The 12,176-nt window shown below is 39.5% G+C and overlaps 1 protein-coding gene across 3 annotated transcripts in view; it reads right to left on the reverse strand.

Annotated features, from left to right (window-relative positions):
* Positions 1-11,575, reverse strand: part of MUSK (muscle associated receptor tyrosine kinase) — a 91,823-nt gene extending 80,248 nt beyond the window's left edge. For all 3 annotated transcript variants that reach the window (XM_059142502.1, XM_059142501.1, XM_059142499.1), the window contains exons 1-2: positions 11,119-11,575; positions 1,673-1,799 (exon numbers count right to left, since the gene is read on the reverse strand). In XM_059142502.1, coding sequence (XP_058998485.1) covers positions 1,673-1,799; positions 11,119-11,197 — 206 coding nt within the window. In that variant the 5' untranslated portion in view covers positions 11,198-11,575. The remainder of the gene's footprint in view (positions 1-1,672; positions 1,800-11,118) is intronic.
* Positions 11,576-12,176: the final 601 nt, after the last annotated feature.

Consider the following 12,176-nt stretch of genomic DNA (forward strand, 5'->3'; position numbering starts at 1 on the left):
CCACCCATCGGTGACATAAAATGTGGTCCCTTGGGGCACCCAGGTGGCTCAGTCAGTTGGGCATCTGATTCTTGATTTCAACTCTGGTCATGATCTTGGGGTTGTGAGATTGATCGCCATATCAGGCTCTGAGCGCTGGGCATGGAGACTGCTTTAGATTCTCTCTCTTCCTCTGCCCCTCCCTGCCTGTTCTCTCTCTCTCAAAAAATAAATATGTGGTCCTTTTATGGTCCTGTGCTCTCTACCCAAGAAACACCCTTAAAATCCATTGCTGTTCAGCAGGCTCATTGGCAAGCTAGAGTCATGGCCAGGTGTGGTAGCGCCTCTTCAACACAGCAAGGGTATGTTAGTAGCTTCAGGCACCTTCCACCTGTGGGCTCAGCCTCCATGTTCGTCCTTGTAAGAACACTGCAGTGGGGAAGTGTGAGGCACATCAGAGACTAGACATAGAAACACTGAGTGAACCAAGGTTTCTAAGTACATTAACTTATCCCATTTCTTCCCCCTTGTCTCCATCTATATATTTTAAATGGATTTGATCAACTGTATGTCAGGCCTCTCTTACTTTGAACCTTCCTATTCTAGGACTTTGGGAATAGCTTGCCTGGGAGACAACCTGAAGGGGACCAGAGCAGAGGGTAATTTTGCACATTACAACATGTATCACAGAAGGAAACATTAACTTTCATTAGGGTTTAGTGCAAGTAAAGACATAATTTTTCCTTATGCAGGTTCATGGACCTCCATCTAGGGATACCAGCGTAAGCACACTGGCCCTAGTGGAAACTTATTTTGCCTGCTGGGAAGCCTGGAAAGTGTTTCTGATCAGGTAACTATTGCAAATGAGGAAAAGATAGAATGACCTTTTCATGTCAAGTGGGAATTTTATTTGTTGGAGAGGCTGCCTCATTATATATCCATATATCAATATATCTATATCTATCTATCTATATTTTCTGACTTTCAATAAAGATTTTATTTATTTACTTGACAGAGATTACAAACAGGCAGAGAGACAGGCAGAGAGAGGGGAGGGAAGCAGGCTCCCTACTGAGCAGAGAGCCCGATGCGGGACTCGATCCCAGGACTCTGGGATCATGACCTGAGCCAAAGGAAGAGTCTTTAATGCACTGAGCCACCCAGGCACCCCTAATTTTCTGACTTTCAAAAGAAAAAGTTATGGTGACCTAGAGGTCAGGTTCCTAGACAGCATATTTTACTTTATTGGGGTAGTAGAAGTAGAGGTGATAAGTCTGGTCCGTATTAATTCCCTAGCATGTCCTGCAACATGTGCTCTGTGTCCCCAGACCTAGGAAGTCATGGTGTTTCTTAATGGGGTCCTGGAAATAGCCCAGATGTCCCCAAGTCATTGAAATCTCTCTTTTGCTTTGGGCAAGTCTCTCTCTCTCTCTCTTTTTTAATTAAATTTATTTATTTTCAGCATAACAGTATTCATTATTTTTTCACCATACCCAGTGCTCCATGCAATCTTGGGCAAGTCTCTTAACCTCACTGATGTTCAGATCTTACATTTATATAAATGAGGACATTTGCATTTTTCAAATTCTAGAATGTGAGCTTTTATACTACCAAGAGTTTTGATTCCATTTATGACATTTAAATTGCAAGGCAGCAGTGGGCATTCTTATCAGAAAAAGGGCAGAATACGTACTTAATGAGAATTTTATTTCTGGTCCAGGAAATTTCAGGCTGGGGATAGGATTCCACTGCACACATGAAAGTAGCCACTTCTTCAACTAAGGCATCCACTGTTTCCAGAGGAGTAGTGATGACAGGAGCTACAAGGGGAGGAGACAACAGATGAGAACATTCTAGAATGCTGTTTACTAATCCTCTGTGAGCAGTCAGAGGCAACCACATACCTAAATGAGAATTGTATTTCCCCATAGCAGAAAGTTGCCAAAAGGAAGATCTTATGTAGAGAATTTTGTTTCTATTTCATACTGGCATTTGGGGATCAAAAGAGAAGGCTCTCAGGAGAATAGAGCAGAATTTATTTTATATAAGTAGAGGCAGATCCAGGTTTTGTGAAGCCCAAAGTTATGTAATTTGGGTATTCAACCTTGAGGAAAATAATATAAAACTATACATCCAAAATATCTGTGGCCACCCAACATAAATCAACTTGAAGGGGAGTGTGGCTGAAGGGAATCAGAATGGAAAGAGATCTTAACAGTTGTTTAAAAACAACTTTTTCCCCAAATTTCATAGTAATATATGTTCATATGAACACATTGCTAGAGCCTACTGAGCATTTTAGAAGGGGGCTCCTGCAAACAAAAGACTTTGAAGCTCAATTTTCACCAGATTTACAAAGAATTCAGATCTGCTTGTGAGTATATTAGAAAAAGACTCGATATATAAAAAGACAAAAAACCTAAATAAAAAATGGGCGAAGATTTGAATAGAAATTTTTTCAAAGAACTTGTATAAATTTTATTTGTGTTGGAGACACAAGCACATGTAAAGAAAGATGCTTGATATCATTAGCTGTTAAAGAAATGCAAACCAAAACCACAGTTAGATACCACTTCATATCCACAACAAATTTTGGCGAGGAGGAGGAAAAATTAGAACCCTTGTGCATTGCTAGTGGGAATGTAAAATGGTGCAGCTGCTGTGGAAAACAATGTGGTGGTTCCTCAGAAAATTAAGCCTAGGATTACCATATGACCCAGCAGTTCCCCTTCTGGTATACCCAGAAGTAGTGAAAGCAGGGACTCCGACATTCAGACAACTGTGTTCATAGCAGTGTTATTCACAGTAGCCAAAAGGGGGCAGCAAACCAAGTGTCTACCAGCAGATTGACCGGTCAACAAAATTATTTGACAATAAAAAGGAATGAAGTACTAATAAACACCACAACAGGGGTGAATCTTGGGAACAACAAGCTAAGTGAACGAAGCCAGACATACTGTATAATTCCGTTTACATGAAATGTCCAGATGGGCCATTCTGTAGTCAGAAGAGATGTTAGCGACTGCCTAGGACCGGGGGAGAGGATGGAGGGATTAAGGAGTGATGATCGGTGGCTAAAGGACAGTGTGTGAAAATGTTCTGAGCTTGATTTTGATGATAAATGAACGACTCTGTGAATTGTGTACTTTAAATGGCTAAGGCGTGTGGTATGTGAGTTAGATCCCAAAGCTATTATTCATGTTTTTGTTGTTTTGTTTGTGTGTGTATGTGCCTCTGTGTGTGCCTGTGTGTTTGTATATGTGTGTGTTCCACAGAATGACAACAGGGGGAGAGGCTGTGATACGGTCCTATGGTCCTTTCTCTCCTCCTGTCTCCCTGTGAAATGAGAGTCACCTGGATTACAAGAATTAGGAAGACGAAGAAGTTAAAAACGATGAGAGCAGCTTGGGAGTGAGATGTGCCCCCTCTTTACTGCTTAAGGAAACCAATGGATTGGCCAAAGCAAACAGGGTGGGGGCCTGGGCATTTCAAGAGCTAAATGGTGTGGCGAAGTGCCCACACCTGTTTTTGGGTGCGTCTGGAAATCTACCCCGTTGCATAATTGTATTTAAGATAATTATCATCATTACTACTTTGATGTCATTATTATTATTTATCAGAGATTTATTTACTATTTTCCATGCAGCAAACACCAGGTTCACTAGAAGCAAAAAGATGTGTAAAACCTATCTTTGCCACAATCTAGATAATGAGGATGGATAGACCCATAAAATAGTTATCATAGTCAGTTATGCCTGTTCTCCTGGCAAAATTATTAATAGTACTCCCTGCACTCACAAAGTGCCCGACTTTGGACAGTAAATTATGTGGTCATTTTAGTTAAAATGCAAGGTACACACGACAGCCAAATAAGTGGTGTGAACAGTATTTTAGCTGCAGGGTAGAGGGTGACAGCCTCATGAAACAAACTGGCACATTGGCCGTAAAACGTACATACACTATCTCAGCGAACCTTCTTTTTAAAGTAAACTCAGAGACAAACTCATGGGCGGAGAATGAGGGAACACAGAGCTTGTGAGTGTCCCACTAGGCTCCCATCATCCTCCTTAATGTTGTTCTTTTCTTAAGATCCAGTTTCTCAGACTTGCTAGACAGAGCCAAATGCCGTTTCCCTTAACCTTAGGTCATCCTGCAAATGTCACTCTAATAGCACTTGTCACACAGATGTGATTAAAACGATCTTTTTATGTCTTTGTCCCATACTCAGTTATAAAAACCTTGAGCTTTGGGGCCAGGGACCGGTCTTAGACCTTTTCCTATCCCCAGGGTTAGCACATTGACTGATGTGGTGTTTAAATTAACTGTATTTCTGAGACCTTTATATAAAAGGCTTTTTTTTTTTTAAAGGTGGAAAGAGAATAGCTGAAATAAGAGAGCAGAATTTTTAGGTGAAATGGCATCTTTCATACGTGGGCAGGAAGATTCCCATGGATGAAGTAAGCTATCAACTGTATAGTAATACAGATACTCAGATATAAAAACAGTAAATATTATTAAGTTTGTGGGATGCAAATAATGAAGAATTCACCCCAAGGTGAATCGATCATATTGAATGCTTCCATTGTTTATTTTTAAAATTTTTTAAATTTAAATTCGATTAGCCAACTTACATTATTAGTTTTTGATGTAGTGTTCAGTGATTCATCAGTTGCGTATAACACCCAGTGCTCATCCGATCACGTGCCCTCCTTAATGCCCACCCCCAGTTGCCCCATCCCTCCACTGAAGTCATTCTCTAAAAGGAAAGACTATATACAGGGGCGCCTGGCTGGCTCAGTTGTTAAGTGTCTGCCTTTGGCTCAGGTTCCCAGGATCGAGCCCTGCTTTGGGCTTCCTGCTCAACAGGAAGCCTGCTTCTCCCTCTCCCACTCCCCCTGCTTGTGTTCACTCTCTTGCTATGTCTCTCTCTGTCAAATAAATAAATAAAATCTTAAAAAAAAAAAATAAAAGGAAAGACCATTGAGCAGCCAGACGGTGAGAGGGGCTGGCCAAGGGCTCGAGTTCAGATCCCTGCTCCATCACTCCCTGTCCACCCGTCACTCAGCGAGTGCCTCGGTGTCTTCGGCTGGAGCTGGAGGGCATAATAAAACCACCACAAAGGCTTGTCTGGAGGAGTCATTAAATGAGTATATGAGAAGCATTTAAAATTGTCCTTTGCATGTAGGGAACACTGTGTGTTATTTGATTTGGTAATTTAGAAACATAAACCTGAACAGTGCAGTGGTTCTCTGGGTCTCTGGATGACTTGCAGATTTACCATGAATAATTACATCTGGGATTCTATCCCAAGGAAAGAATCTCAAGATGGAAAGGGATATAGATGCCTTTCACTTTCACTGTATGAAACAGATTAATTGTACTAAATTGTACGAATCATGTTGAAGTCAAAATTTCGGCACCCAGTTCTGCCTTCTAGCTGTGGTACTGGCTTGCTAGACAGAGCCAAGCACTAATTTTTCCAGAATTTTGTGAGACAGTTGTTAAATACAGCCATTATTAAAAACCAAATTATATAAATTTAGGTGACAGAGGGTCACTTGCTACACTTGTGGTGGGCAGAGCATAGCGTTTAGAGAAGTTGAGTCACTCTGTTGTACACCTCAAACTAATGTTAACCTTGTGTGTTAAGTCAGGTTAACAAATTAAAATAAAAAAATTATAATTAAATCATGTCAAAAACAAAGTAATAATACTCAAAATGGATCGCTTCCTAGTTATTTTACTACAATGTACTATTATCTATTCTCTTGAAGTAATTTACATTCAATGTATCTGTACAGTAGAAATAGTATGTAAAGGCATGCTACGGCACATCTCTTCCCAATTCAGTATTCGTTGTTTGCTTGAAATCGACTGTGGTCAGAGCATTTACTCTACAGAAATCAACGAATGCAACAAATGAGGGTCTTTTTTTTTTTTTTTTTTTTGTCTCAGGCAGCTATTAAACACGTATCAGTGACGCTTGTCTAAACAGGATATTATTTACAGTCACTACAAAGAGCATTTTAAAGAGTATAGATAATATAGAATATGCTCGTGCATTTGTGTTAAGTAGAAATGGCAGGTAGCAGAATTGTATAAACAGTTTTTTATGATGCATAGAAAAAATGGAACAAAATATACCATTGCATTAACAGTCTTGGAAGTTGGAATGATTTTTTTCTATTTCAAGATTTTCTGTATTTTGTATTTTCGAAATGATTCTTCATGGCCATGTGTTGTAAGAAGATAGATTGATTCATTAGTTTCTTCTCACTTGATATTTCCAAAGTGACAGAAGTAATAGACGTACTATTAATATTTTTACAAACTGTGGAGATCAGTTAAGATCAAGGAAGTAAATGTTACAGTGTCTTGACATTCACGGAGATATCCGTGAGGTGTTAGGAAGAACTTTTATTGGAGTAACGCCTTCCCATCGTGTACAGTGGCCTGGCAGTCTTGGATCATGTTTAACTCTATTTTTAATAATTTTAGCATCCAGAATTAAGACCCTACCATGGGCTATGAATTAGACTTTTCATTCATTATCTCATTTATCACAACAAACATAACGGCCGATACTATTATTATTCTCATTTGCAGATGAGGAATGGAGGCTAAGGATGGCTAAGTAACTTGTCTAAACATGACGAAAGTAGGAAGTGATAGAACTGACCTTCAAGGCGAAGCCTGGTTTAAAGTTCCTGTCTTTTAACTCTAAGCTATTTCACGTCATCAGCATAATACTACCCACTCACAGAGAGAAAAATAAGATTTACATTAATATCAACTTGCAGAGACAGGATCAAGTTGGTTAAGTTCACTTTGCCCATCTTTCAAAATTATCCAAACAAATCCACTTTCAAATCGTTGCGGACAAAATCACATCATTGTATTTAGTGATATTTGTTGACTCAGCAGACTGTCTCCTGTTTACTTTCGTTCTCTTATCCAACTTTCATCTCAGCCGGAGTCTGTTGAAACTAGAGCACTATTTCCTCGCTCAATCCAAGGACCGCATGAATAACAAATACATGAAAATGAGCACAACACTTTCCTGTACCCAAAGAGTAGCTTAACTTGAATCCTTGCTGCTTGATGAGAAGGACGTGACATTACCCTTTTATGGGCTCCATCACATGGCCATTGGCATGCCAGCTTCTGATTGAATAGTTGCTGATTAACAGGACTAAATGACTGAGTAAACCAAGAAGCCAGGTGTGCTTGCTCCTTTCTGTTTTTAGTAAATTAGAGCTCACATTTGGGATATATTCATGTTTTTTTTTTCCCTGACATCATGAATACAGTATTGTTTTTTCAGTATGAGAAAACACTTTGTGCTGGAATATTTTCAGATTCCCCAAAGAAAGAGGATATTCAGTATTGCTCATCATTTGGCTTATCTTAGAAACTGACACATTTATTCTACTGGTGTTATAATAAAATGCAAGTTATTTTTTATGATGATGCCTTTGGAGTTTATAAACTTCATCGATAATCTCAGTCACTTACTATTGTGGTATCATTCATTCTTTGTCACGGCACACATTTTTGGTTCTTGCCTTCAGGAATGGTATTGGGCACAGGCTGGTAGGAGTTCTGGCCCAGCTTGTTAGAATGTCTGAAATTGCCTGTCCTGGGGGAATTCATTTGGGTTAAGATGTGGTCTCATAGAGATCCATCTAAAATGTGTATGTTACCCAAGAATGAACATGTTGCCAATTGTTGACAGTCCTTAGCATAGAATATAACACTGTAGGTTGAACACTAGTATGCACATCTTCATTTTACGAGGGAATAGAGGCTCACAGAGACTATGTGCTCTCCCTAAAGACACATGGAAAGACATTGGAGACCAGGAAAAGGAACTTGATCTTAATGTTCTCTTCCAAGCCTTAAATGTCCTCACTTCACTGCCTTTGTTATTCAGCCTAGACTGCATGGTGTGTTGCCATATAATCTCAGCTCCCTTACTCTCTAGTCCTTTAGCTGCAGTGACCCTGGGGAGCACCAACCTTGAACTAATCCAACCAGCTGTCCTTGGGGCTCCTATGTGCGTACAGTATAGTTAGATGAAGGGAGACCGTGGTGTAGGTCAAGGCCACGACAAAGGCTCAGTCCCCAAGCCCAGTTGGGTCCTGAGCATGCCGCATGGAGTTCTTCTGCATTCTCTGGTCTGCTCCTTCACTCACTTTCCTGAGTGGGGCCCCATTCTTCGGGCCCCATTGTCTCCTCTTACTTGTCCCTTTCTCCCATGACCTTAAGTCCTAATTTATTGAGAAGTTGCCTACTATTCTGGAAATGTGGCAGAAATCTTGATATTTCTGCTCCTTCTTTCTGTTAAGGCCAATAATATTTAAAGCAACTGTGTTTCCCCAGACACGTAATGAGTTGCTCTTTCAATGCACGTCAGTATTCATGCAGGACTTGGTGTCCTGGATTTCAATGACAGCTGTGCCTGCTCTGACTTAGTCATATGTTGAATCTGTGAATCCTATCTTTGTATACATATGATTTAAGAGAGGAGGTTACTCAAATATATCTGAAGATAAACCACTTAGACTCGAAACTTCTAGGTATTGGAGTAAATGGGGTAATTTAAAAAGTGGAGTTTGGACAGGAGTTCTTTGTGCATATTAAACAAACTTAGTGCTGCTTACATGAACTCTATACTCCTACAGACTTTAAATCCCTCCATATACTTAATATTCCCCAATAAAGCACTAAATATTATTGAAGTATGTGGTTAAGGCGAGTATGCAATGGAACACGGGTTACTTTCATACACAGCAGTTTGTATATTTCTCTTGTGGGTTACGATATTGAGTTCATCATTGAAAGTATCACTAGTCGGAATGATTCAGAGCAAGTGAATTTTCCCCCTTGTCTTTGAACACTGGGAATCTCAACTAAAATTAAAATAATAAACTATTAATTCTACAAAGTCTGTTATTAATTTTGTTGAGGAAATGGTATATGGACAGTTTGAAAAAATCCACTAAATACTCTCACACTATTTAAAAATCTGTCAGTCTGTTTTTTAACACATTATTGTGATTCATTCATGATAAAGGACTTAGCACAAAGGTATTCATCTAAAAAAAACCCCTCTTTTTATTCTCTGTCAAGAATAGAGAAAGTAACTGAGATAGTTTGTGTGGAACATCCTTATTACTCTTTGTAGTATTAAAATAATAGCATATTTTTGTGGGTTTTGTGCCAGTATATTTCATGAACACATTTAAAATTTTAAGGACTGTGTTTTTAGGATAGCTTATTCTCAGAGCACATACGTGTAGTTAATGAATACTTATTCTACTAGGCCTGGTATTTTTGGCTAGGGTTGGTGTTAAGTTCATACTAGTTTAAATTTTACCATCTATAAGTAAATAAGTTATAAACAAATAAATTATAAACAAAGTTGAATTAACAATCTGACCACTTTATTTAAAAGCCAGGATGTTTGGCTTTGTTATCTTTATGTCACCATATTTTGAATTTTTCAAAATAGAGATAGTGTGCATTTGAATTAAGGGCTTTACCTATAAGGTCTGGAAACTATAAATCATTTCTTTCTGGAATCTAGAGTTGGGGTTGTTTATATAGAGAGGTAGGCTTTTTTTAATGTACCCAATCTCGACATGAGCCATCAAAATCAATTATTTTGCTCCTTATGATACTGAATTTTAGTAAATTTTAGCATTTAGCCATGTCATTTTTATGTAACTTTGTGGTTTATAATAGCGCAAATAAGACTTAGCACAGTCTGTAAGTGTGAACATTCAGGTGCTACCTTACCGGACATCCGTTGTATGGTCAGGAAGTATTAAAATAATCTGAAGCCAATGTTAAGTCTTTCTGTCTATTATTAGCTGTTTGAAAAGATCCAGATTCTTCCTTTTCTAGAGATACCCTGAAGTATTAGTTGGCGATTCAATGTTTAAATACATCTAAAGATACCTTTATGCTTATGTAAGATAGAAAAGGAAAACAAAACAACATAAATCTATGAAATCAGATTGTTTATGAGGAAAGTTGTATCTCATTAGCAGTCTTGTCCTTGTGGCTCCTGAAATTCTAGTGAACTGAAAAATGTAAAGCTACGTTTCCCACCTACATATAGATACTATACCTTCACTTATCTATACAATACAAACGTTTTCAATTCTTTGGGAAAGTAACGTAGAGGGAAAATAATTAATTCAAGAGTATTAGAAAACATAAAACTTTTTTTACTCGAATACATTTAATTTGAAAACTCTTTAACTGATATCATTCAATCTTAATTGTGTCTTTAAAGAAAAATTTCAAAGAAGCCCCCAGTCACTTTGCAAATCACGTATTTTCCTGTCTTTCTTCCTGATTTGAAATACACTAGTCTCAGTTTCATAATACACTGGCCAGAAACCATATCACTGTGGACATTCTTGCTACTGCAACAGGTGTCTGTCAGTTTCTTAAGTTGCTTTCCTTTCCCTGAGGTGGTGTTATTTCCGGTACATTCCAAAGGCTCTGAAAAAAAACTTTCACAGTTCTAGCCAAGCCAAACCATGCCTTCAACCTCAAAGTTATTGAGAACTCATTGTCTTCAGGCCCTTATTATATAGGCAAATGGTGTGGGTCTTTCTCTAATTCCAATTTTTAAGGAACTAAAATATTTACTAAGATTTTTGAAAAACCGAAACCGAAAATGGAAAGGATTTTTGTTCAGAAGCAAACACTCTGGACATCTGGGAGTAGGGTTGATTATATTCCCGGCAAACCTAATGGGAAAATGTTTTCATCCTCCATTTAGACCACCCTGAAGTTTGACACATGCATAAACAAAACGGACCTTGATAACTTGCAGTCTACCTGCTGATGTTTCCCTACAAGCGAGCGTTCCGCATGCACTATGTGGCTAAGCTTTTATGGCAGAGCTTAAGTGGGGGAGGGGTGCCTGTAGAAATGAGACCATCAATCAACCACTTATTTATACAGTTTTCTCCCTCTCCATCCATCGCACCCCTACTTCACCAAGCAACACCCAAGCCCACCATCACAGTAATTGGTCGTGATCAGAACACGCACACATATACACACATACACTCTAGAACTGTGACAAGGCAACACAAAGACAAGATTCCTGAAACAAACCTTTTGGAAGTTTCTCAGTCCCGCTGAAGGCAACCAAAGTAAGAATATGTACGAGTGGAATGTTGACGAGCTCTCTCATGATTAATCCAGGCTCACGCAGGAGAAAGTTCCTTCTGGACAATGCAAGGAAAATGCCCCCACAGTTTACATTTTAAAGCATAGTTGGTTACAAAAGGGTCGTCTGCTAATGACTGTTTGTGTCAGCAGCTCCACAGGCTCTAAGTATAATCAGGAATTCTCAGACTTGGCTGTAGTGATGGACACGGCCAGCTGGTGAGTATCCACTTAGGCCAGTAATGCAAGTGTAGTGCTGGAGGAACAAGGGAAAGAAAATCCCTTTAGAATCCCTTTTAAGACAGTGGCAGAAGGACAATACTAGATGCCTTTGCAACTGTCACTGTCTTCCCTGAGGTAGAGGTTTCCTGATCTGGTTCAGTTCACCACCTCTCTGCCTCACACCAGAACCTGGGGTGTATCATTTGGGCTCCTCCCCATCTCTTACGCCACCTCCTACTTCCTGCCCGTTACCAGTTCCTACAGATGGCACAGACTCCATATTCCTGGATTTATTCCCCTCCATTGACTCTGACTAGTACAACAGTATCCCGAACTCCTCTCCAGATGTTCACCTCCTCTGAATGACAGTGTCCTGTCTATTCTCACCTGTGTCTTATTATCCTCTAATCTGTTCTCAGATGGACTCTCCCACTCCAGAACCTTCCATGGCTTCTCACCACATGAAAACCTATTCAGGCTCTCTCTGATGACAAAGGAGGCCTTGCTGGACTTGCCCATCTTGCTAGCCTCATCTGTTATAATCCAAGCCTCTGTTCTAATATTTAGCAACCTGTCGTAAGTTCCCTCCATGAGTTGCTCATGCTGTTCTGTCTGCTTGGAGTGCTTTCCTCTTCTCTGCCCCCAGTTAACATCTCAGCTTGATCATCTTCCCTCCTGGGAGCCATGCCAGACCCAAAGTCTCAGATCTTCCCCAAGTTGCATTGGGTTTGGCTTCTCTGGGCATGCACTTATCTATGTCTGTAGATCTGTAGATCTCTGTC

Source organism: Mustela lutreola, chromosome 12 (genome assembly GCF_030435805.1).
Source record: "Mustela lutreola isolate mMusLut2 chromosome 12, mMusLut2.pri, whole genome shotgun sequence".
Lineage (NCBI taxonomy): Eukaryota > Metazoa > Chordata > Mammalia > Carnivora > Mustelidae > Mustela > Mustela lutreola.